We start from the raw sequence: 27,112 nt of genomic DNA on the forward strand, positions 1-27,112 counted from the left end.
AAACATGGAGATTTGATCTCTGCTGATTTTAGTATTTTCTTCTTCTGGGTGATTCTAGATTTGGACTCGGCCACTGACGAGCAAGTGTCTCCTAAGAGGAAGAGTCGGCGACGCTCGAGCTGCAGCTCGGAGCCCAACACGCCAAAAAGTGCCGCCAAGTGTGAGGGAGATATTTTCACCTTCGACAGAGCAGGTAACTAACACAGGGCAGAGCGAGGAGTCTCCACGCATTTCATTTCATACGGTCATTGTTTCTGGTCTTTTAATGTCTAGTTATTGACAGGTGATGTGTGTCGTTGAAGCGTATGTGAGAGGTTTAGGTTGAAGCTCTTGTTTGTGTGTTTATTGGTGTTTTTTCATGTGTGAACTTTACTTTCATTGTAATGATTTTATCTTGGGTGTCTTGACGATCTCCTCGTAAATGCCTCCTTCGTAGTTTGCTTCATTGTTGTTACTCATCTTCGTGAGAATCTGCCAAACACGTTTTCAAAAGTGATTATTATTATTATGTATTACTACTACCAGTCTCTGCATTGTTTATTAGGTGGAGGAGGTTTTTTCTGAGCTAGCGGTCCTTCATGATGGTTGTATCAGTTGCATGCGTTTTGTACTTGAGGTGTCTGATTAATTACTGCATTTCTGAAAAACACGAGAAGGCTACAATGGAGTTTAATTTCAACTGAGAACGAAGACAAGCGAGAGTGCAAATTCGCTATATTTATTCTCATTAATGACTGTGCCGATCTGTGGGGTCAGTTTTGAACTAGTTTATGACTTTCTTTGCTGCCGCTGACCATTTGACTGGCCAGTATTGCAGCTGACAAAAGACCAAGGACTTTATTACCTGACAAATAATGAGCGCTTTCCCATTTAAGTTACAATGCCTCCAACACCATGCCCAGTAATTTGGTCTTCTTGACCCGTTTTATTGCCGAACCAGACCTGATGAAGCTGTGTGTCCCCACTCGGCAACCCCTGGAGCCAAACACATTGCTTTTAGTTTTGTAAATGTTCAGGGCTAGTGAAGTTCACTTCCCCCTATCAGATTCACACATTGGCATATTGGCATTCTCAATTGCTCGAGGCAGATCCTTTGTGAAAATCGAGTATCTGAGCAACTTTGTTGTGGAACTCAGCAGCTGATGTATTTGCAGTCTGATTAGCTACCGTCGTAAAAGACTCTGCGATCCCTCTGAAAGATCACTGTCCATCCGCACTGCTGAATCCATATTGCTTTAGTTTAGTAATCATTACATCATGGTGTATAGCATCAAATATAGCACTGAAGACGAGCGAGACTATGCCTACCATGTTCTTGGTATCCATCTGTTTCAGCCAGTCATTAGTGAGCTGGTGTTACTTTGTCTGTATGCGTGCTGGGAACTAAAATAATCTTGGTATTTGTTTGAAACAATTTTCTTTAATAATTTGCTCAGAATAGGAAATGTACTAATTGGACAGCCGTCTGTTCTTTTGAAGGTTCATTTATTTTCCTTCGGTATTGGAGTCCCCTTTGCCCCTTTCTCAATCTTTCAGAATACACCGTACATCAACCATTTATTAGATATGCAAATCATTGGAAAAGATACGTGAGCAGAAGCAAGTTGTACCTAGTCTGTACCAGCCGGGTTTAACAGTCTCTTAATGTCAAGAGTATCAACCTGCACAAAATCTAAATGTAAAGACAGTTTTTATGGTTCATTGTACAATTCTCAATTAGTGTGCATAGGGAGGAGCTATCAGTGGATATGATGCTGAACCTTACTCATTAATTATTATTTTTTTAATAGTCAACTGGTTTGGTTCAGAAAGTACTATTGGTTATTATGTTTGCATTTGCTTGATGTGATGACCAAACCTTCATTTCATTCAAAATGTTCCATTGTTTTAATACATACATTTTTTTCTTCTTTTTTCCCACCATCCAAAAAAAAACATGAGATGATTTAGTACAAATTCTTAAGTTGGAATTTATAGGCTAACACTCCATGCTTTGGAGACCTTCTTTTTTTGTCAATCTGAATTTCGAACTGATGAGAAAATCCCAACATGTAAGAATTATTGACTTGGAGAAATATTGTAGCCACTGCTGTATTTTCCTGCTTTGTTGGTCCCACTTCTCAGACTGCATCAAAGACGATGGGCCTGAAGGGACATAAACACAGACTATTGTAACTAGTTTCCTAAAGCCTCGACCTGTTTGTCTCTCACCCAGCCACAGACGGAGAAGACATCCTTACAGATATGGAGTTTGACAAGGTGCCATACTCCTCCCTGAGACGAACTCTGGACCAGAGGCGAGCGCTGGTCATGCAGCTGTTCCAGGAGCAGGGCTTCTTTCCGTCAGGTAAGATTAGAACACGCACTACAATATATATCTACAAGCATTACAATATATCTACAAGCATTTCCAGAATTTTCACTTGTTGATTTGTGTTGTTTATTTATACTGTGTTTTTAGCTCAGGCCACTGCAGCCTTCCAGACAAGATACTCGGATATATTTCCTACCAAGGTGTGTCTGCAGCTGAAGATCAGGGAGGTACGGCAGAAGATCATGCAGACGGCCGCCCCCTCCGATGTCTCTGCTTTAGGCATCCCTGACTCGATGGGCCCCCTCCCTGGACCTTCTGGCTCCCAGTCAGGAGAAGGATCCATGAGGGGAGGTGGGGACCTGCAGGATGAAGACGTGGAGCACGGGACAGAGGGGAGCCCAGAGGATCCTCGGGATTCACAGGACTCTTCCAGATGATATGAGGGATGCGAACCAATTAAATTGACCAATCAGTGACTGTTGAAGTCACACCTTTGCACCCCTACCCCCCCTCCACACAGACACACACACACTTCTTTTAATCCTCACTTTTAACCCTTCCTGGCCTGATCCTGGTTTCTTTCCATCCTTAGCACCCAACCGGTGTAAGTGAAAGATGTTTTTTTTTTTTTTATGCAATGTTTTCAGTGAGATGCATGAAACCCCATGGCACAAAAACTACTTCATGACACCACCACAATCCACATATACAGTATATACGCACATACACACACTGCAAACTCTTAACTAGCACACTTGAATTCACACTCTGTATTTACCACCTTGGGAAAGCTACCATTGATGCCAGTGAACGAAGGACCATTGTGTACAGCTGCACTCATTTGCCTTGAAGAATATAGAGGGTTCTTGTTTTTGGACGCAAAGACCTGCGCGACCCATTCAGAGACAATGAAAAGTCAGCGGCTTTAAAACAAGAACATTATATGTTTTGATATTTGTTTTAATAGCATTAGAGGAGTAAAGCAGTAAGTATCTGCGTGAGGAACAACCTGTATTTAGACTTAACTGTTGTAAGCTTGTGTCTTGTTTCTGCTGACATAAGGGGGCTGGGCCCTCAACAGCCAGAAACTATTTGAATCAACAAGAGAACTATTACTCTGGACCTCTGAAAGATCTTGTTCTCCATTTTATTGTTCACATGTCGACCTTCAGGGGAGATGTACCAGGAGTGAGTGAGACATTGACTTTAACTCAAGTGGACTTCTGGCAGTGCCATCATTCCTGCAATTACCTGTCTGGCCTTGTCCTCTCTTCTTGCGATTGAGCCTAGCACATGCCAGTAGGTAGGAACCGAGCATTCCTGTGCCTCTCATTCGCTGGCCATGAAGGAAGGAGGCAGGTCAGAGTCACACGGGCACATCCTGGCTCTTAGTCATAGAGGTCAGGCTGATAAGGCCTTTATCCTCTATTGCCAAGCAGTTTTATTAACTCTTTATTTTTTTGTATAATTTGCTTTGTATTTAACGTTGTCATATTCAGTTTGTTGTTGTATTATTCCTATGGTTATTATTATTATTATTATTATTATTATTATTACTCCTCATATCATTGCAGTGAACCCCCGGTCCTTCTGTTTTCGTATCTGGCAAATGCTTCCTTCATTTCTGCCGGCTCTTGATTTATTGTACTATTTCTTTGTTTTGTTTTAATCATTTTGGAGGCAGGTGAGAGAAGCTGCTTGACTCTTGTACAGTTCCTTCATTCTTGTCTTCCTTAGACTGGCCTCTCAACTCGGCAAGTACCTGCGGTGCAGTTATTTCTATTGTTTATTAGAGAGGACGACAAACGCAACGTGGACCTTTCTCTTCTTTCAGCAGTAATAAGCCGTATGTTTTAGACAACCCTGTAGGCCTCGCTGTCTCTCGCTAAGTTTGGTTTTAGAGCCTCAAAACTTGTACATCTCCTTCCTCCATCTCTTTCCTTCCCTTCTTCCTCCCTTTGTCACTTTATTGCTCTCTCCAGACCTTTTTAGGCCGGCGGAGAGAAAACTGGGGGAAGTGAAGGGAGGGTAATGAATTAAAGAGAGCTGGTAGGAGCAAATACTGGTTTACTTTGTGCAAGACTTGGTTGTGTAGTATATACTTACTGTAGAGTCAGTAGACTCGTTATATTATCAAGAAAAAAATCTGTCATTGAACATGAGTTGACTTTTAAGACACCCATTACTGAAGATAATACACATGAAATGGAAAAAACAATAAATATGGCTATTAATGTTTTTGTGTTATACTCCTTGTTTTACTGTTCCAGTATAAGAGGAATTTATATGAATAATTTAAGTTTGTATCTGTATCTTTCAGTAAAATGCAAATAAATAGGTGTTCAATTAAAGTGATTGTATCACTGGCAATGTGAACAAATGGTTTTCTTTAAGCAGAGATACAAAATGTTGGTCAAGAACATTCAAAATTGAGCAGACTTTTTGTCCAGCACTGTTTAAATGTAATGGAGTTCACTTCATCTCTACAGTCTAGATATGTGAACTTTAACATGGTTGTGTTGCATGAGAGCGGGGGTCACAAATGTATCTCCTTGAAAAAACATTTATTGATTTCACCTATTTACAACCGCACGACCAAATCTTTAAACAGAAGAAAAGTCACATCAATTTTATATAAATGATAAAATGAATCATACAAATTTCATCCGAGGCACAACCAATAGTCCTTATTTATCATGAATAACACATCCTGTATTTTAGTATGTGCTAATTAAATACACTTTAATACTGATCCCTCTCATAGCTTTGTAAAAAATGGAGGATGAGTTACTTTGGTCTGATTGCTGAACTCCATATCCATTTAGTCTAGTACATAATTATCAGGCTCCAGAAGTTCTGAACTGGACTCAACTTCTCAGTAGTCAATAGTCTTTGTCAGTTTTAAGACCAATACTGAACTCATCAACCTGGCAGAATAAAGTATTTCTTTTGTTAAACTCGTGCTCAGAGGAGCTGCAGTCCGTCCATGGCGCCCGTGTCCATGGCGAGGCTGTTCTCCAAAGCGGTGTGATAGATCTCCAAGGCCTGCTCCAGAGGCAGCGCGCCTCCCTCGCTGGTCTCAATGATGGCTATGGTCTCCCCAAACTCATTACACATAATGGTGGGAGTGCCCTGCGTCTAAGAGGACACCAAATACAGAATTAGTTAAACTAACATCAGAGACTACAGACAAAATGTATACATAGGACTTAATTAGTTTTTTTCGAGAGTGAGAAGGATCTACATCCCAACCTGATGAATCAGATCTGAGGCTTGGATCTGGATGAACTGAGGCTGCCCGTTAGCAAGTTCCACCGCCGACGCGTCCACCACCGCCACAGCAGAGCTGGTCTCCATGGCGGCCTGGGCAGCGGCCTCTTCGTCCAGCCTCTGCTGCCTGGCGTGGGTCTTTTTGTGATTCCTCAGGTTGGAGAAGGTTTTGAAGGCTTTGCCGCACTGCGGACAAACGTGTGGCCGTTCACCTGTGTGTGTTCGACGGTGTTCAGCCAGGTGCATACTCTGGATGAAACCCTTTCCGCACACTTCACAGCGAAACGGCCGCTCGCCCGAGTGCGTGCGCAGGTGCTCGCGGAGGTGCGTGTTCTGGCGGAAGCGCTTGCCGCAGACTTGGCAAGGGAACGGTCGCTCGCCTGTGTGGACCCGCTGGTGAAGTGCAACTCCGGAGGACGACACAAACAATTTGCCACAGATAAGACACTGGTGGACTTTGGGCCGCTTCCCGGTGGGGCACCGCGGCCGCCCAGGGCCTAAGGCGAAGTGGCTCAGTCTGTGGAGTCGCAGGTTGGCAGGAGAATTTAGCTTCTTCCCGCAAATATTACAATCTAGGCCCCCCCGCAATAGACTGGCTGAATCTGCCGATTGCGTCTCTGCTGTGGTAGAGGTGGACGGCACCGAGGTCGGGTCCTTGTCCAATTCTGCCTGGTCGTTGGTCCCCGTGCCGGCCTGCACCAGTGTGGGATGCTGCTCCAGAAAGTGTCCGTCTCGCTGCCTCCTGGTCAGGAAGCCAGCCTCACAGTGGGGACATGGGAACGGGGCCGGAGCCCCCGGATGCTGAGTGTAGCGATGCGCCGCCAACTTGACGGGCCAGCGGAAGGTGGAGGGGCAGTCTGGACAGCACAACGTTGCAGCACTGGCGTGCAGCAGGCTGTGCTGACGGAGGTTGGAGGACTGTGAAAAGGAGCGGTGGCAGACGTCACAGCGGTATGGCCGCACACCAGAGTGGATGAGATTATGCCTCATCAGATTGGCGAGAGACGAAAAGGTTTTGCCGCAGTCAGAACACTGGAAGGGCCGCTCGCCGGTATGAATGCGGATGTGGTTGCGCACGTGGATCTGCTTCTTGAATGACTTGCCGCAAATGCCGCACATAAAGCTGCGCTCGGTGACGTGGGACTTGCGTCGATGGTGAACGAGCTGCAGCTGGGAGGGAAAGGTCTTGGAGCATGAACGGCAAGAAAAAGACCCTTTGACGGATGATGCGGGTGATGCCGCTGAAGCACCTGTGTCGTCGGGGGGAGCAGGGTTTGTAGCTAAGTCAGACTTGGTGGCATCCTCCACCTGCGGGGGTTCATTGGTGTTTGCCTCAAATGGGGCAGTCACCTCCATGGTGTTGTCATCGGCTCGCTTTTCCACTTCACCACCTACCACTTGTGAATTCTGCACTGGATCTTCCCCCATTTTTTCCATCTCATCTTCTGAGAGAGGGGCCAGCAGGTTGCTCTTTGCTTCGGCAGTGAGAGAATTCTTGTCTCTCGCCCTCTGTAGTATTGCAAGTGCAGTGAGAGACGCTCTTATTGGAGCTGAGGCCTGCAGGGGGGAAAAAAAACAAGCACATGCCAAATAAAGAGACATACTAACTTGAGGTTTCGGACGCAATTGTGTGCGGGGGAATAAGCTTATATTACTACCAAGGAGTAATTGGCGGGTCTGTCACATGAATCACGGTTGATGTGGGTTCTACGGTGGTAGAGGTACTTGGTCATGTTGGTGAAGGTTTTGTTGCAGAACTGACACTTGTGAAGAGGATCTGCGATGTGGGACTTCCTGTAAGACACCGGGAGGAAAAGATGAAACAGACAAAATAATCACTAAATCATATCGGCCGTCTGTTGCTCACATGGATCCAGACCGCCGTGGTGTTTACCTGTGCATGATAAGAGTCATCTCAGTGGTGTAGCCATTGCCACAGTCCACACACAAATACCTAGCCACGCCCGAGTGTGTACGCATGTGTGTCTGCAGTGACGTCGCCTTCTTGAACACCTTGCCACACTCCGGACATTCGTGTGTGCCCTGCTCGTGCACGCGCTTGTGAGCAGCCAGCCGGTTGACAGAGGTGAAGGTGCGGTTGCAGAGTTCACACTGTTGGGACTTGGCCCAGACTGCTGCTTTCTTCTCCACTACTCTAATCCTAACGTCCTCCCCCTTCTCCGCTGTCTCCTCCCTCCCTCGCACCTCCTCGAAGCCACTCATGACGCCTGGCTCTCCACTCTCCTTGTCCTGACCCAGGAAGTGCTCTCCCTGGTGCTGGAGGAAGTCCTCCGGGGTCTGGAAGAGAAGGGAGCATTCTGAGCACTCATACGGGTGGATGACCACCACCTCTGTTGGCTGCTGCTGCTCCTGGACACCGGGGGCCAACCTTAACTCCAGTCTCTGGTCCCCGTTCTCCAGGACCCCCAGCTTTCCTACTGCAGGCAACAGAGGGGGCAGCTTAGAGCGCCGCTGACCAGGGACGGTGGAGTTGTCCGCCAGAGCTTGAGCTGTGAGAATCTGCAGGTGCATGGTTGCAGAGCCAGGGATGGCTGTCACTGGTGGCAGCAGGGAGGAACGGGAGGAAGCTGCAGATTTGGACTGAAGTTTATTCTGTTGCTGCTGCTGCTGCTGCTGCTGCTGCTGCTGCTGCTGCTGCTGCTGCTGCTGCTGCTGAGCGAGTACCTGGATAAGACACAGAAACACGTTGAACTTCAGAACCCGTTATGTTCTCATTTAATTCCTCTCTTATGAGGTGTTTACAATCTGAGTACCTGTGCCAAGATCTCCCCGGCCTGCTGCTCACTCAGTACGTAGTTCTGCATGTTGTTCAGGGGAGTGATGGTGCCATCAGGCTGTAGCACATACTCCTGTTGCAAGGGACAACAACAAAAAACAAGGCTTGTTATATTTTCCACAGAAATTAAGGGGTGTTTGATAATGGCTCTCCATTAAGAAGAGCAAAGATGCAGGAAATTCAGCGTCATTACTCTGATTCATGTCTTCTAGTTGATTATCAGATGCTTTGGAGACGAGATGTCTGCGACACCCTTTCAAACTAGTATCTAGAATTGCAGTGCGGTTACAGCAAACCAATCTGTGCTTGTGGAAAGTTTATGAGTAAAGTTGAGCTGTTACTAGATTAACTGCTCAGATTTACAGTTGTTTGTTTCATTGTCAGCTTCACTTTATAATGAGATTTGACTGTCTGTCGTACGCACGCAGACTATTATAGTCTCGGAAAACTCCCAACAAAGATGACAATGCGCTTTACATTTCACGTAAAGCTAGTACCAGGGTGTGAATGGGTCTGCATAATATAACCTACATCATTAACACTGTGCTCTTATCATTGTTAGAGCTCAATAACAAGCTTTTGGTACGACTTGTCAATTTAGGAAGCCACTTATTTTTCAAACTAATTGTTGCTGCGTCGATGGAATAATGTGCCACCAACTGTTGAAAAATGTTTTTAAGAACTGCACCAGTCATTCTGTTATTTACCAACAATAGGGACAACGGCAGAAAGACTACCGTAGCATTATTGTAGTACAAACATTAAATGAATTATACTCTCCAGATAAGAACAAAAATGTTTTACAGTTTTTCACAAATTCAATAAATCTCCCTTACCACGGTCTCTGTGTTACTGTGTGTACTGCTTCTACTGTGGGTCCGCCGGTGCTCGAGCCAGGTATCAGGTGAGTCAAACAGGGCCAGGCAGTCGAGGCACTGGTACTGAACAGCTCCAGACAGCTGACCCTCAGTCCCTTCCTCTGTCTCTAAAACCTCACAGAGCTCTGGGGAATGATCATACACACAGACAGTCAGTGTTGTTTCTTTGTCTTAGTATAAGTAGTAGCGATTCAAACAAACATAAGCCCTTAGAAAATACACACAATCAAATCTCTCACCTTGATGCTCCACCTCCATTCCCGCCTCTCTCATGTGCATCTCCTGGTGCTGCAGCAGTTCCTCTGGGTTCATGAGAAGGGCTCCACACTCCAGACACTGGTACTGCTGGTTTTGCCCCATCTCTGCAACACCTTGGAAGGTTGTGACCTCTCCCACCTCCCCTTCTCCTTCCCCTTCTTGGCCAGTGTGGATTTGCTGGTGGATCAGCACATCCTCAAGTGTGTTGAAGAGCTGGTGGCACTCACTGCACATATACTGGTGCTCCACATACATGCCCTCTGCCGCCTCTTCCTCCTCCTCCTCCTCCTCCTCCTGTTGCTGCTGCTGCTGCTGCTGCTGCTGCTGCTCGGCCATGCTGGTGCTCTGTGTGCTTGTGTGTAATAAAATGTGTGTTTTGTCTTATGTATTGTGCAAGTGTCTCATGAAAGACTGTATGACAGGAGATGAGGCGTTGTACTGAAACTTCAGTGCTGTGTCCAATCAATTAAGGGCAAGGCACACCTGTGGTCAAAAAATATGAATAAAAAACATGTCAAACACTAACGTATTCACATTAAATGCTGTTAAAGGTAGTTAAAATGAATATTACATGGTTTATGTGTTCCTATCATCAAAATTCGTCAACCAAAAAAGCCCCATCAGTTTCTGCAGATATTATAGAACAGTCCCACAAACTAACATCGCGATGTACAGCCGTTAGCTAAGTGGAGGCCCTCCAATGCTAACAGACCGACCGCCATTGAGCAGATCCTCACTCATCTTGGTCGGATTTTCCACATAAACGTGGCTCTTATCTTTGTTTACAGTGTGTGATAGCATACGGAGAGCTGTTGGCGGCGCTCCTTCCGATATTGCAGACCTGTTTCTCGGCACCGCGCTTTCCCGACGGCGGCTCCCCGGTTCGTCTGGCGGTCCGTCAGGCGGCGCTACCCACTTTTTTCCGAAGCTCTCCGGCTACGACGGCGGGCCCTTCTTCCCCTTTGGCTCTCATTTACTCTCGTTGGACGATCCCGCGTGTGCTCGTCGCCCTCCGTTCCCTCAAAGGCGCGCGCCTTTTTGTGGCGGTCCCGCGTCACCGTCTGTGGCGTGGAAATGCAGAAAATTTAAACAGTGTCCGTGGGAAATCGCAATTCATTGAGGGAAATTAAACGTTTGCCCGCTGATCCCCTCCATTCGTGTGACACGAAGCCCAGCCCAATGCGGTAGTGTCGACGTTTCCGGACCTCTGATTGGGCGGTCTGACTGTCAATCACAAACGGTGCTTTCCTGCTGGGCATTGTAGTTTTTTTTGACGAACGTTGGCGCCCGCTGCCCTCTTGACCAGAAAAAAATGATGCATTGCTGACACACACTGTTACTGGGCAAAGTCCACCCTATTAATGTGTGTTCTTAACTGGCTTCAGTGCCGTCGAGGTGTTACGAATCACACCTGTCATTATTGTACATTTGAGTCCATAGTTCTCGTGAGCTTGAAAACCCCAAAGAACTCCTTTTCCCAGCAACGCTTGCGAAGCTTTACGTCGTTGTGCGTAAACGCTCCAGTCCCCCACCCCCCCCTCCCCCCACCATCACCGTTCTACAGAGGAAGAAAGGGGGAGACGGGCGACCTATACAGAACGCTGTAAGTGTAGTTTATATTTATCTCGAATATTACAACATACTTATATAAAAGCTTAAGTTTGTGCCGGTCTGGCTTTTGTTAACGTCCCACCTTGCCTCGGCTTTAGTTCACACAAATATGAGCGGCAGCGGGCGGCCCAGGACCAGCTCCTTCGCTGAGCCTCCCGGAGCTCCCGGATCCGCTGTAGCCGGCGCCGGATCAGCGGCAGCCGGCGGAAGCTCGACAGGAAAAACTGGGGCTTCACAAGCCAGTGGAAGCAGCTCGACGAGCTTTGGGAATTTGAAACTTCCCCGTAAGTAAATATAGAGATATATAATCACGAGCCCACTTTATACGTTGTCACAAAGGCTCGTTCTAGACGTTATTTGTAGATAAATTGGTCTTGAAGGTACTTAGTGTCGATCTTTGTCGCGGAGCAGCAAGCTGTTAGCTGAACAGCTAACTTAAGTTAGCTGTCGAGCTAACGGGGGCTGTGTTTTTCATTAAGGAACGAGTGCGATCCTTTTATCGCACAGCTAACATCATCGTTAGCTGCTGGTGGCGACATTTGAGTTAATCTGTTGGTGTTTCGATGGTATATAACGTTTAAGTGATTTCGGCCACATTACCGAACCATTATTTTTGCATTGTAACCCTAAAATAGAGTTGTGTGTTCACCGACGCGCTAATATATTCGTGATTAATTTTGGGTATAGAAGCTACCTAGCTTGCTAACGTTTGGTCAATAGTGCTTTAGGTTGAAATTATGAGGTCTAACTTTTTTAGGCGTCGTCCTCTGTCCAGTCTGATCTTGCAGAGAGAGTGACAAACCAGGGTTGTGAGACTGTACGCCGTGTGGTAGCCTGAAGAAATGGAAATTATGATCTTTAAAAGCATCCCAAAAACTACTTCGTTCCAAATTCTTACTAGACAACATGTGGTGATCTTAACCTAACCTAATCCAACTACTGCATTATTGCGTATATGAAAGCATCAATGCATGGGGTTAAACGGCTTGTCTAGTACATGCATACACCTCAGGTCATCTTTGACCAAGAAAGTGATACAGCTAGCTTAGTAGAGTGGAAATGGTTTAGTAAAGTTGTATTTGGCTCATTGCCTGTACAACCATGTTGGCACCCTTTATTAAAGTGGAAAACAATTTCTAAATTAAATGTTATATCTGTACACCTTAGTTGAGGCCATTATTCCTTTAGGTATCTTGTCTACTTTTATGCTAATGGTTGAACATACATACTGTGTTAAAACCTCTACTGGAAATCCTGGTTTGCCAACAGCAAAGTCCCACCAGTTGGTTTTGCTGGTGTGATGACAAAAACTTGCAGAATGCTCAGGGGTCATGTAGCTCTGCAACCGTAGCAGATCTGTAGGGTTGGAAAGAGGTGTGCAGAATGACAGACTGGGATAGATGGAAGAAAATAGCATCACAGCTTTTATGTCAATCCACATTTTTAAAACTTGAGGAAAAAAACATTATTTGAGGCCTGGCAGAACATAATATGCTGTTTGATCAATCATTTATTATTTGAACAGGAGAAATGACTACCAAAGAAAATGAATGTATGTTAAAGATCAAAGTTGACTCATGCTCCTTTGTAGTAAATCTTTACTAAAGTTAGTGCATGTGGCCAATCAGCAGATCTTCATCAGGTGATTTGGCTCATTCACATCCATTGCTTTGGAATTTAAGCTCACTTTTCTCGTCCACTTTCCCTCAGTTTTCATAATGTCTCAGTTTTGGTCATCAGAATATTCCACATTCTGTGAAAGCATTGTTCTTGTGTCAGAGATGCTAAAACACAAAAATGCTGTTGGACTACATTAGTAATACTTCTGAAAACATTTCTACATTTTGGCCTTTGAAATATTTTCACAAACAAAACTAAGCCCTCTAAAGTGTATCCATACATGGCCCTGATGAATGACGTCTGCCTGCTCGGACATGGTTAAATGTTGTGTAGCAGTAATATTGAGAAGGTCACTTCCTGCTACCTCCACTCTCACTAGGATGTTTCCATTACTTCTAGTCACACAAGACAGATGTCTCCGTTTACTGATTTGATCAATATAGTTCAAAAGTAAAGGAATAACTGTTCTTAATAAACAAACCATGACTTATTACACTACTAATACACATTCAGTTGACTGACAACAAAAAGGAAAAACATGTGAGCAGAAACAACTTGATGGTGTCTTTGACAAATTAAAGACACTATAAATCATCATTGAGAGGCAGAGATGACAAAGGCCAATGGATACTGAAGTAAATAATCGGTTTGGCTGATCAACGCTTTTTCGGAAAATGCCAATCATTGACTCAAAGGCATTAGAACGAGCCAAACAAATGCAGCGTGAGTTAATTCTTAGGTCTTGGTAACGTTTTAAAATAATTTCATACAAATGTATTACGTGAGTGTAAGTAGCAATACCAAAACAGTATTTTTTTCAATACTGTATTTTAAGGGATATACGCCTTTTCCACCCTACAAAGCCCCTTTTCCATTTAAAATGTAGTGTCATAGTTGTTCTAAAACTTGGCCTAATTAAAACAGGTGACAATATTGAATTAGAAATAGTCTAATCAAATATTGAAAAGAATATAAATCTACAGGAGAATTCCCAACCAGCTTTTTTTAATCTGTGCAAAGTACCCCTTACAGCTTGTACCAAACAAAAAGTTTAATACTTAGCCTCAATGCGTGTTTACACATGTGAAAATAGGGTTGGACGATTATTTGTCAATTGATTTTGTCTAATCTTAGTTACTCAGGATTCGATCATACTGTGGTGGCGAAATAGTTTGAAGCTTCATTCATAAAGTTAACTTCACATTCGTGTCATTAATAGCTTACAGAAAATATTGTGCAATAGTCGCTCAGTCCTTGTCTCGTAGTTGTCCCATTCCAAAAAACATTTGTTGAATATGGATGTATTCATTTTCACAATTTACATATTAAGATATTTGTTTAGCATTTAGCCCCCCCCCCCCCCCAAAATAAGGTCCAAAAATGGTTCTTCTCGCGCACTCAAAGGCGCATCTGTATTAACTGGGCGATCTGGGCTAAAAGACATTTATATAACCACAATAATACAAAATCACATTTCCCCCCCGCCCCCTCTTTTTTAGGGTGACGCGACAAAATATGACGACTAACATTCAAAGCTTTATTTGAGAACATCAATCACATAACATTGGATCGGCCTATAGTCGTATCCATCATGTTAACTACTCTTATATAGGGCAGACCAAAGTTCTGGTGAGCAGGCATACGAGTATTCAGGGACAGCAAACTGTTTTTAACGAAGAATTAAAAGTGTGCTTGTCACTTGCTCCTCCAATAACATCTCTAAATGCATAGCAGGGCTTAGATGCTAGAGATTATTTTAATACATGTTGAACATCCTTTTGCGCTCTTTAGCTACCTCTGTCCTGCCCTTTCAAGTCCTGAGCTAATACACCCAGCCCCACACATCATTAGCAACATACTAGACGGTCATGTGTTGAGATGCACAGATACTGATCTAGTGGTACTGACCTTATTAATGTCACGTGGACGCTAGCAAGCATGGGAACATTTATAAAGAGTAGGCTGATCTATGTTTTAGGCGTTGTCCTCGGTCTAGTCTAGGACTATCTTGCACAGATAGTTTTTGACAAACTAGAGTTGCAATACTATACATTGTGTAGTAGCTTTGAAGAAATTCAAATCATAAAAGTACACAAATGTACAGAGTTACATATTCTTATTAACCAACATATGGTCAATTTACCATAGCCTAAGTCTAACTACTCACCTGGATGCATAAACCTCTGCATCTATGAAAGTATCTATGCATGTGTTCTGACTGCCGGTCATCTTGTCTTCTTTTATTTAAGAAAGTGAGAATTCTAGCTTAAAATAGTGAAAACAGTTCTCCATTGTGGTGACGTGACAATCCACATCAAATAGTTTCTTCGCCAATATCATTGTGAAATGCAGTCTCTCAGTGCATCTGGCTCAGTATTACGTGCCAGGACAATCACAGCTATCTCCAGCCTCATGTTACCTTTCTTTAAAAAGTATCCTATTCCATGCAATGTGATATAGATGTAACATTTTAAATATTGGATCAGCACTTGGTATCTGTCAATGCTGAAGAGATCAGTGCAGTGCAAGAGCACCATCATGAGTCTGCGTGGTACAAAACAAGAGTAAAACTTCAATACTTGTGCAGTCTAGCTTTCTGATCAGAAAATGTATGCACTGTCCATAGTTATTTGTAGTGTATGTAAAATTATTCTGATTGGTGTTTTGTGTCAATGGAAGCATCTTCTCTTGTGGGGGAGGGGAAACAATCAGACGTATGGATTAAAAGGCGACCATAGCCGTGGAGTGATTTTAGCCAAACCACACCCAGTTTAAATCCACTGTCGCTCAACATCAGGCAAAGTGCTGTTATTGTTCCTATAGGCCATAAAATATAGTAATTTATCATGCACTTGCTGATAAGTTTCTGAAGTTAAAAATGTGTGAGAGTTTCGCACTTATCAACAAGCTCCAAGCTAATTGCTCATTAGTGTGGGAGTGATTCTCTTACTCATCAGGCTTCCGTTGATGGTATTAGAAACCAAAGCTGTTCACTGACAGCTGGGCAGAGTGCTCATTTTTTGCATTCATTATTCAAGGGACTATCATGCCACATCTGCTCCTTATTTAATGTGCTCCCCTCTGACTTTACTGGTTTCAAAAGAGTGTGAAAGTGATGCGAAAAGGAGAGCGAGGAACATTGCATTGTGGAGCGGAAATAGAGGGTGCAGGAACCACACAGTGACTGATCTCAAAAGCTGAATATTTCCTGCTGACCTGAGGGCAGAGGCCAATCATGTGGATATGATCGGCTGCTGTTAAGTGTGAAAAGTTTGGGATGGTAAATTATGGTAAAGTATAGAGTTGTCTTTTGTCACCAACAATCAATTGGAGATCTAATTTGGATTTTTTTTATTTTTTAATGTATACAGAATTAATATACAGTTGAAGCTAAATTACATTACTTTTGTTTGTTGGCCATTTATGGGAGGGACCCAAATGCTTAATTATCTCACTCCATTTTAAGACTTGGAGACCTACTAGAATTCAGGGGGGTCCTGTTGAGACAGGCGAAGTGAGCAAGCCCAGGAAAATGGTAGCACTTCTGGGTGTGTTACTGTCCACGCAATTTTTTTATCACAGGCTCTGACAAGCCTTTTGGCGATGAGCCTCTTCTCTGCTGCTCTTCCCCTCCCAGTGTCATTGCTTCTGGTGCCGGTTTGTCAAATCATTCTTGACCCAAAACGAGCAAAGGCATAAAGCACTGAGCAGCAACTTGATCCTAACTAGAGCTGTCAGTTACTCTTAGATCTTAAATATCTTATTTCCACAAGGTTGAACTTTTTATTGAAAATGGTAATATATGTACTTGTATTTTAGTTTTAAAAAATCATAATGGCAAACATAACCATCGAATAGTCTACTTATAACATGCTATTCAAAACATAAATAACTGTTGTATGAAGAGAACATCTTTAATGTTAAAATAACAAAAAATGCACAAAATACAACTGTGTGCTGAACTGGCTCTTACACAGAGATAATATAAACGTATACCTGGGTAAGGTGTATGTTATTGGAATGTAGACATTAAAGTAGTTAAGGTTGCAGAGGTCCTGAGCTGGAACTGTAATTATTAGTGAGTCCACACCAAACACGTCAAGATTTTTTTTAGAAAAACGGGGGTTCACACCAAAAGCAGCATGACCAATCACAGTGCCACAAAAGGGGCGTGGCTTATCGCAGTCGCTTTTCTCCGGGAAAAGAGCGATCTCATCCGATTTCGACTACAGAAGAAATAACCACTGCTTTTCTGCTTTTTACTTGTTGTGAAAGTCATAAAATAGTCGGAATATCAAATGCCCTCGTTTGGGTTAATAACACTTGACCTGGCCGATTTAACCATGCAAGGCGGCCATGCGTGCTTGCGTCTGCGTAAAGCCTGAGTATAAATCAGCCTTAAGAGGCACTAGTTTAACGGTTGTCATTCCACTCTTTCTCGCATGTCTAAACATCACTTCATGAAAATACCGGTACCTTTTCATGACAGGGTATTTGTGTGTTTAAAGTTTTAAAATATAAGCTGTGTAACTGGTGGGAAGCCACAGTGAATATCTTACCTGCAGCATTTTGATCATAGCAGGATCTTTTAAAAAAGGTCATATTTGTGCTCTCGTCCACAGGAGACAGTGGCAAGGTGACAACGGTGGTAGCCACACCCGGCCAGGGCCCCGATCGCCCACAGGAAGTGTCCTATACAGACATAAAGGTTATAGGAAATGGCTCCTTTGGGGTGGTCTACCAGGCTCGCCTCATCGACAGCCAGGAGATGGTGGCAATTAAGAAAGTTCTCCAAGACAAAAGGTTTAAGGTATGTTTGCACAGGCTTATGGTCAAATAATTAAAGGCAAATTGTAAACTTTGCAGCTGCAAAGAAGGTTGTGATGCTTTTGCAATACTCAAATGACATTGTTTATTGCTTTCCCCCTGGGGATTAGAATATGAAGTTCTTTATCAAGTGTGCTGAATTATGGACCTAGGTTGGTTTTTTTAGGAACAATTTTTGCATTTCACATCCTTTTCCTTTCTTCATTTCAGAATAGGGAGCTGCAAATTATGAGGAAATTGGACCACTGCAACATCGTGAGGCTACGCTACTTCTTCTACTCCAGTGGAGAGAAGGTGTGTATGCAGTGACTCAACGTTGTGTTTTTTCATGCTGTAGTTATCGAGTTTCTAGATGAAGCACTCTGCCACCACACCCAGCAAGTCATCAATTATGATTCATAGACATGTTTTAGACAAATTGATCCGGGTCTTTATTGTACATTAAATTCACACCCTTAAGTCAACAATTTTAGGATTCAAGTACTTTGTTGAAATGCTCAGGTTTTTATTGTTGTTTAGCTTTTGCCCTTAGTGTATCTGTATTTGAGAAAACATGAGCTGAATCAGCCAAAATCGACTGATCATTAACTTCTAATCTGTACGCATCAGGAAATAAAAATGCTGTTTTATATGTAAGCAAAGTTCATGTGTCATTGTATTTTATCTCAGCCGCTGTAAAAATTGATCATTTTATATAACACAAGATTTCTATAGTGTATCATCATTGTTATCAATGAAAATGAATGTGAATATCCATCCTGTATTTGAGTCTGATGTTTACACTCCTATGTACTTTAACAGTAATGACTGACAAGCTAACTGTTTACACTCACAATTATAGATCTGTTTTATAACTAAATGTTGTCAATACGCTGTATCAAACGTAAATGTTTATTCAATCATTGTTTGCTTCAGATATTCGTCACAAGTGCAAAGCATAAGATCAATGTATCATGTTGTCCTTCAAAAAGCCATCTTTGATCATAAAGCTAATCATTGCATGGAGTTACAATATTTAATTACCACCTTTTAATTGTACAATATTTTTTCCTCCTTTCCAGAAAGATGAGGTGTATTTGAATCTGGTGCTGGATTACGTTCCTGAGACGGTGTACAGGGTGGCTCGGCATTTCAACAAAGCCAAGACCACGATCCCCATCATCTATGTTAAGGTTGGCACACATAAAGATTATACACGCACATACACAGCTGGGTGTGCATGTGGGCTTTAACGACACGGCCGCAGGCATCAAAAGGTTGATTCAAGTCAGTTATTCAGGGATGACGTGCTGTTGTAATCATAGAAGGAAATGTACTTTCTGGTCTTTCTTACCAGCAACCCACAACGCCTGCAGAGATGATGTTTTCACCCCCGTTTTTCTTCTTTTTTTAACGAGATCTGAGAATGGAAATTAAGTGGACATTTGCTGGAGTCATTTTGGCAGTGATGGGGATTAATACATCTGAAATGCATTTCAGTTGTAACTGATTATACTGCATGCATTCGTTAGTGGGAACCTCTGACATCCAGACTGTCAAACATTTACTGCTTTATAGAAAACACACAGATGACTCACAATCACAGTATATGTTAGAAAGGCAGCTGCTTTGCAAGTTGCAGATTGTTCATCTTTGGAAGAGATTTGGCTCTTGGTGCTTTCATGGTTAGAAGTATACAACTTTAAATCTAATCTAACCTAATTTTAAAAAGATGAGTCTGCTACTCTGGCATAAAATTGCTCTCTCACTCTGTCAAATAATAAATGGCATTAGATTTAGATATGTCATCCTCGTTGTTCAATTGAGTTAAATAAGTAATTGAGAAAGTTTCGACAAAAATTTAGTGGGAAATTAAAGTAACATTTTGTTAAGTAATTGCCTGTGGATGTAAAAAGCAACTACTTATGTTCCTGTTTGTGTCTCACAGACAGCTCACTGTTAAAGGATTAAAAGCAGCAAGGGGAAGATGGTCCCAGGAGAATGAATTAGTTTGCGATGCACTTGGTTCCCTGTTTTTAAAAGGGAGCTTGTTTTAGAGCGTGTTTGTGTCTCCAGCAGCAGAGAGGACGTTATAGTTGTCTCATGGCCCATTTCCCTTCCTCAGCCTGCTGCTCCCCTGTGGCCTTGAGATGCATACTGAGCTCTCTCTTCTCTGTCACCCCTTCGTCCTGCAGCGACACACTTCTATCACAGCCTGTCTGGGGGTCTTCGTTTCCCATCCCCGTCCCCTGGGTCTTCATGTCTCAACGTTTTCTACTTCCTCACCAGTCTCCTCCTCTTTCCCCCTGCCCCTTTTTTAAACATTATCTCATCCCTCAGTCCCTGTGTTCTCTGTAATCATTTTGTAATCGGTGGCCAGCCTGTTGTTATAGCATCATGGGGGTAATAATGACGATAATGGTGATGATGAGTGATTTGTCGTATTAAGATTCTTACTGTCTTAATTTCACAAACGCATTTAATGGGGATAGACTTAACTGGCTGAGCATTTTTTAATGTGAGAACGACACCATTGACCTAGAATGTGTCGACAAATGTCGAATAGTGGTTGGATGAAGTTAGTTGCACATCTTCAGGGAGGATTTTGCACCACAATGTTTTGTGGAAACACGGCCCTGCAGGCTGCATCAGACCACACAGCTGCGTCTTTCATCACACACCTACCTAAACAGTGCACCCAAAAACACAATCGGGGCACATATTGAAGTGAATGGCACATGATGAAACGCCTATTCACACGCGCATAAACCCCTTTCACACCGCTAGCTAATGTCTGAATTAATACAATGCTATTAATTGTCAGGTATCTGCAGGGCTTGAAATGTTTTTAAAACCTTGATTTCAGTTTCCTTAACAACAAATAATGTTAATTTAAATAAATTAAATTTGTTTCCCTTTTACTTTTTTACAGCAGTAGTTTTAGTTAGATATTAGAATAAACAATAATTATTTGATTGTAGGCTGCTGGGAGACCTATAAACTAAAAGTATGATTCACATCTCATAATGTGTCACTTTTAGCAAAAATATATAAAGTTATTAGGATTAATTATTTTTAATTGGTTAAGCTATCCATAATTGTTTGCCTTTTTATCCAGTTTGTGTTATTTAAATTATTTATTTCATTAGGAATTTGTGTTTGTATACTGCTGGGATTGATAATGTAAGGCCATATTATCCTGACTAGTTTTTGCTGATATTTTCATACTTACTGGCCAGAATGATAATGAACTGAAGACATTGACAGTGGTGAACTTTGGTATCCTGAAATTCACCTTTGCTTCCCCCCCTCTCCTCTTCCTCCCCCAGGTATACATGTATCAGCTGTTCCGCAGTCTGGCTTATATCCATTCCCAGGGCGTGTGTCACAGAGACATCAAGCCACAGAACCTCCTGGTGGACCCGGAGACGGCCATCCTCAAACTCTGTGACTTTGGCAGGTCAGTAACAAACTCTGCTTCTGGACTTGTCGGCCTGTCGCTATTATTCTTTCCATTGTTGTTACTGTCTCAGCGTTAGGGAAGGATTTTTTTTTTTACGATACCAGTGCCTAAACGGTGCCTGAACATTACTTTTTTTTTATTGCCAAGGCAATTTAATTTTTTTTTTTCAAATTGAACAATATATTAACTATATAGTACCACACTACCTTTTTACTATTGGTATACCGTGCAACATTACAGAGTAGTGTAAAAAAGTAAGTATTTCAATCGGCTCACCGAAAGGAAGCACCAAAATCTGCGTTGTGTTTCGGTCCGGTAGGTACCGGAAGCGTCTTGGGACCTCGGTTCTCGGTACCCAACCCTACTCAGCGTGTGTGTTTAGTAGGCTGTCCATTTGTGTAGCCATCTCTCTCTCAGACTTTCCCTGTTTTCATCCGTCATATATATATATATATTTATTTATTTATTTTAACCTCTGACTGCTCACAAGCTGTGGGTTTGTGAAAACGCACTGAGAAATGAAACATTCACGTTTACTGACATTCCCCTCCTGAACTGTCTTTTTCTGCTTCATCTCCATTTTACCACCTTCTAGTGCGAAGCAGTTAGTTCGGGGAGAGCCGAATGTGTCCTATATCTGCTCACGGTACTATCGTGCCCCAGAGCTCATCTTTGGTGCCACCGACTACACGTCCAACATTGACATCTGGTCGGCCGGCTGCGTGCTGGCCGAGCTGCTGCTGGGCCAGCCCATCTTCCCTGGGGACAGCGGCGTAGACCAGCTAGTGGAGATCATCAAGGTACAGTAGTGATACTACAGCGGCTGGAAGCCAACTGTTTGCACAAGCAGCAAGATGAAAGGAGACATGGTCTAAAGTTTGAAATTAAAACCGCTGTCAATATTGGCTTTGAAAAAAGAAAAAACATCAGCTTTGAGCTTTTGTAAAAACTATTGTGAAAAACATCAAACCATGTGTGAGTAATTTTAATATAGTATTTTAATACATGTAAATACAGATATTTAGAAATGGAGAACAATGCAAAAGGACAATGCAAGCTGTACACTTAACATGACAACGTCTATTTGTACAATTGTCACCACTGATAATCCCTCCTCTACATCTTGTTTCCATACAGGACATACCAATCATTGTGATCATTTCCTTTTTGTTTATTAGGTTCTGGGGACACCAACAAGGGAGCAGATCCGAGAGATGAACCCTAACTACACCGAGTTCAAATTCCCTCAGATAAAAGCACACCCTTGGACAAAGGTATGTTCCCACTACTGGAGAATATTAATCATGGGTATTGGTTATCATAACACTAGTGTGAAATTGTTTTGTATATATCTTTTTGAAACAGCTTTTTTAGTCCTTCATAGGACGAGATATTGTTGATGATGATCATGATGAAGCCTGAATAATAAGAAACCAGAATTTGATGATTTATGTACACGCATGTAAAAAATACTTTCTGTTTTACTTTTTAGAAAGTACTGATGCTGCTGCAGAGTATTTTTCTTTAATTGTAGACTAGATGAATAGAAATTTGACCAGGTAATAGTTCATGATTTTGCTGAATAGTATCAGGAATGTTGTTTATTGTCCCAAACCAGATAATCACAAGGTATAAAATTAATAGAACTTGGATACAGTAAATCCCATGTATGTGAAACGTGATGAATTCGCAATTTTGCTGCAAAGAGCCGTGCGTAAGAGCAGAGTTTTGGATGTCCATGAGCCTAAGTCTTTCCCCTCCGTCAGGTGTTTAAGCCTCGCACCCCGCCGGAGGCCATCGCCCTCTGCTCTCGACTGCTGGAATACACGCCGGTGACCAGGCTGTCTCCCCTGGAGGCGTGTGCGCACCCCTTCTTCGACGAGCTACGTCAGCCCAACACCCGCCTGCCCAGCGGGCGAGAACTGCCGCTCCTCTTTAACTTCAGTCCCGTTGGTCAGTTTACCTGCACGTCATTCTTTTTTTTGTTTGATCTTTTGCTATGTTCCTTGTGTTTGTCAGCAATCAGTATTTTATGTGTAATGGAATATGTTTTGTTTTCTGCCCTTTCAGAGCTGTCTATCCAGCCCCAGTTGAACTCTACACTCATTCCTCCTCACGCTCGTGCACAGACATCGCCTGCCTCACATGGTATGTACCCAAAAATATGAACAAATCCTACACGTTTTAATTCACAGACCATATTTAGGTTGGATCTCATTTAAACATTTACTTGTGTATTTATAAATTATAAAACTAACACAAGTGATCAAAAAAAAATATATATATATATATATATATATATATATATATATATATATATATATATATATATATATATATATATATATATATATTTATTCATTTATTATTAATATTGTCTTCATCGCATGACGCATTTGTGGCCTGTTACCCTGATCAAAAACTTAACTTTTAGTAACTTTAAACACAATCTGGAATAAATGGCTTCTGCCCAGACATTGAATGGCAGTAGAGTCGTTTCACTCCTTTTTATGAATATTTCCAAAAAATCAGTATTTTTTTACTATTGGACACATTATAATCACTTGATAGGCCGTTAGTTATCGTCCCTGAACTATCTATTATGAGGTTAGCCTGTGTTAGTGACCAGTGTGCTCCCTTTCTCCCCCCTGCAGAGGGCAGTGTGTCAGACAGTACCGCCCAGCCCAGCTCAGCACCTGGATCCATCAACAACAGCACCTGAGCATCCATCCCTCTGTCATCTTTTCTTTTTGTCTTCCCCATTTTCCTTTTCCCCTTCTCTGCTCTTCTCCCTCTCGACCTCCCCTCTGGCTCCAAACCCTTAAAATAGAAAAGACTATACACACCCACATAAACACTCAGCATTGCTATTTTCCCTGAATTTAAACCATTTCCAATAGAAAACACTTTTCTTTGGCTGCCAGCTTTAAGGAAGATGTGGGAGGTTGTTTTAAGGATATTTAGGTCGCCATGCTTGGGCTTAATATAAGCTGCAGTTCTAAGTCCACGCTGGCCCGTGTCTGGCCTGTTAGAATAAGAAAAACTTTACAATGGTTGGGATGTTTAGAAGTTGAGGAGGGGGGTTGTCCATGTGATATGGATTTTCTGTATTATAACATACAATTGACTTTTATCCCATTTTTATGTTCATTTTATTTGCATTAGCGTATTTTATGTGTGGCCGTGGTTCCATTGATCCTGATTGACTATGGAGTTGAGAGTGAGGGCCGTATGTAAGGCCTGAATAATATTGACAATCATCCTAAGTGGGGTCAAAAATGGCACACCTGTAGTGTACTTGATTGATCGTACAACACACTGTAGAAGGTAGATGAGTGGCTTTTCTGTCACTTTCTACCCTGAACTCTACTCAAGTATTGTCAGTTCACCAAATGTGAAGAATTACTTTTAAATCTCCCAATTTGATACCAGACAAAAGATATTGGCGGATTTTTGGTTCATTTTAGAGAAGAAGAGTTGGTTTTAAATTTTATTACAATTGAGGGTACCACAGCCTGTCTTTATAGTTTATTTGTGAATATTAGCTCCTCAACTGCCTTTTTTATGTGAATGAGAAGGAGCACAGTGCACATTTTCAGTTTCATCAGTATAAGCTCATGTTTTTATTGGTTAAGCTGGAAACCAAGCAATTCATGTTAATTCTCAAATGAGTATTGCACATCTCCAAACGGAGTAGAGCGGAAGCAAAGGAGGGAGTTATGTGTCGCGTCCAGCCGCCAACATGACTAAACTCAGAGGGGGCCATTGATAGGGGGAGGCGGGGGGTCCAGTTGCATCTACAGAAGCCTCAATGATGTCGCTCATCTCATAAACACAGTTCATAGCATTGTCGGGTAAAGGTCACGTCAATAATTATGTCACTTTACGATGTTACGTTTCATATCTGCTTGATTATGTGAAAGAATCAGGTGCAGAGGGTACAGAGAGACTCCTGGCCGCTCTCGCTGCTCACCTGGCTCGTCATCGTCATTTCAGCGAGTATACACAGTTATTGTTTGTGCAGGAGGAGGACTGAATGAATTTTGTTTGGTTTGTGTAAAAGATTTCTTGAAACCCTCTTCGCCCACTTCCTGCAGCCTGTGACTCTCATATCATGTTCTTCTTGGCCCGTGCTGGTGGTAGGAACTCATCGCAAATTATTTACCCAGCCAAGCTGTCAGCATGAACCAGTTGTCCTTCTTCCACCACGCAAATGTGCATGTTCAGCCCAAGTTGACGACACTATATTACTTCCACTAATCTCAGTAATAATCAGACCAGAAATGATGCTCAAATCCCTGAAACCCAACCGCTTTTGGAGCCTCCCCTTCCATTCCTTTGTGTCCTCCTCCCTCTGCCTTCTGCTTCCCTCTTTCCTCCTTTTTTCACTGCTAAACTGTAAATATCAAGTACCTTTTATTTTGTTATTATTGTTATTATATTGTTGTTCTTGTAATTTTTTTTCTCTAGTAGACCGGCGCAGCAGCGGCCGGACTTTTTATCCTCAGTCGCAGTCTGTAAATACAATTTCATTTCAGTCCCTGGTTCAGGAGGGAAAAACAGAACAAAATGTTTCATTTTTATTCTCTCCCTCAATTTCTCTCTTCACGACTTTTCCATTTTCCCTCATAAATGTTGACATAACTGTTTTATTTATTGTATGTTTTTTTTAGTTTTTTTTTTTTATCAGGGGACGGGGGTGAACATTTATTTTCCACTCGGGTGGTACAATTTAGGGTTTAAAGTTGTTTGTTTCTTTTTTTTTTTCGTTAAAAATTTTAGTCCAGCAATGTCACATGCAAAATTATTTCACATCCAAGATACTGTACTCGGGTTCAAACGTTGGTGTGTGTGTGTCCTTTATAATCAGTGGGCTTGTATGAGTGCAGGTGCACATGCTAGCAAACAGGTGGAACTCCAGTTTTTCATTTAACTTCAATGTGAAGGGAATGTTACAAGCCTCTGCATCTATGGGGTTGTTTTGGGAGGGGGCACGGATCACCCTGTGTGTGTGTGTGTGTGTGAGAGAGAGAGTGAGAGAAAAACTGTGTGTGTGTGTGTGAGAGAGGGGAAATAATGAATCTGTCTCTTGACATGTATCGTCTCCTGTGTCCGACCGTCTCCTGTTTTCGCTTACCGTATGTGGTGTCGTGCGAGTGTAACGGGTTTGACCTGTTAGTACGATGTGTATGCTTCACAGATACTTGACAAGTTTCTTGAGCACAGCTGCAGGGAATGTATGTATGTGTGTTTGTGTGTGCGCTGGCAGACCGTGGACATTATTCTCAGCACTCCTGACTTGCTCCTAAATGAAGAGCTGACTAAATGTGCTATTTTAATGTTTATTTTCCATCTTCTGATCTGTCACACTTGGTTTTTAATTTGCTGTGACCCTGCTCTTTTATCACCTTGTCTGAGAGTAAAATGTCTTGGGAACGGAACGGTTGGATAAAGGAGAAAATGAAGAGAGAGAGGGATGGAGGGAGAGAAACAGTTTTTGTTTGTTGGTATAAATAATTAAACTCATTAATAAAGTGATGAAACAGTTCCTGTCTCACATTCATGATTTAATTATACCTGAATAAGTGAGTTATGTTTACATGAGCACAGTGGGGATTTATTGATAACTTACTTGTTCTTTGTCTTCAAAAACAAAGCATGTGTTATTATGTTGCATGGTCCTACGTTCATGTGTTTAGGCAAATTCACATTGCACCTCTTGGCCCCAGTAGTACAAATATGGAATTTTAGGTCGCTAATGATAACAAATTATCTAATTATATCCAATGAGAACGCTTTTGCAAAATTGGGATGAGGACTAAAAACCGGCAGGAAATGTTGACCAATTGTGCAAAAGGATAAAATTCTTAATTTCATAATTTAAGAGTAATAATACAACATGTCATACAAAATGAACTTGATTACTAGTTAATGTCCTGAATTTATGCAAAATACTCATGCTGAATATGATTCAACATCATTTTTCACTAAATTCCTCTATCGTAAACAATTTATACTTTCTTTATTAACCACCAATAATATATCAGCCACGAATATATCATGTCCATACACTTCAGTGTAATAAACACATTGCA

At 42.3% G+C, this 27,112-nt stretch overlaps 3 protein-coding genes across 11 annotated transcripts in view; 2 read left to right on the forward strand and 1 right to left on the reverse strand.

The window, feature by feature from the left end:
- The window catches only part of cicb (capicua transcriptional repressor b), a 36,017-nt gene extending 31,465 nt beyond the window's left edge, over positions 1-4,552 (forward strand). For all 9 annotated transcript variants that reach the window (XM_068570726.1, XM_068570728.1, XM_068570729.1 and 6 more), the window contains 3 exons: positions 59-193; positions 2,216-2,347; positions 2,462-4,552. In XM_068570726.1, the coding sequence (XP_068426827.1) occupies positions 59-193; positions 2,216-2,347; positions 2,462-2,751 (557 nt within the window). In that variant the 3' untranslated portion in view covers positions 2,752-4,552. The remainder of the gene's footprint in view (positions 1-58; positions 194-2,215; positions 2,348-2,461) is intronic.
- A 319-nt stretch (positions 4,553-4,871) lies between these two features.
- Positions 4,872-10,682, reverse strand: znf526 (zinc finger protein 526). The gene is made up of 8 exons (XM_068570669.1): positions 10,359-10,682; positions 9,499-10,000; positions 9,218-9,384; positions 8,359-8,454; positions 7,479-8,269; positions 7,243-7,378; positions 5,567-7,141; positions 4,872-5,452 (listed from the first exon to the last, which is right to left on the reverse strand). Exons 2-8 carry the CDS (start codon positions 9,851-9,853, stop codon positions 5,279-5,281), a joined length of 3,294 nt encoding a protein of 1,097 aa, XP_068426770.1. The 5' UTR covers positions 9,854-10,000; positions 10,359-10,682; the 3' UTR covers positions 4,872-5,278.
- Positions 10,683-11,056: 374 nt separating this feature from the next.
- On the forward strand, positions 11,057-26,564 carry gsk3ab (glycogen synthase kinase 3 alpha b). The gene is made up of 11 exons (XM_068569876.1): positions 11,057-11,120; positions 11,227-11,412; positions 17,371-17,558; positions 17,786-17,869; positions 18,637-18,747; positions 20,884-21,014; positions 21,613-21,817; positions 22,196-22,291; positions 22,784-22,970; positions 23,088-23,165; positions 23,672-26,564. The coding sequence occupies exons 2-11, from the start codon at positions 11,238-11,240 to the stop codon at positions 23,737-23,739; spliced, it is 1,323 nt and encodes a 440-aa protein (XP_068425977.1). The 5' UTR covers positions 11,057-11,120; positions 11,227-11,237; the 3' UTR covers positions 23,740-26,564.
- Positions 26,565-27,112: the final 548 nt, after the last annotated feature.

Source organism: Clinocottus analis, unplaced genomic scaffold (genome assembly GCF_023055335.1).
Source record: "Clinocottus analis isolate CAN_PGR_092001 unplaced genomic scaffold, fCliAna1.0.p SCAF_9, whole genome shotgun sequence".
In the NCBI taxonomy this organism is placed as follows: domain Eukaryota; kingdom Metazoa; phylum Chordata; class Actinopteri; order Perciformes; family Cottidae; genus Clinocottus; species Clinocottus analis.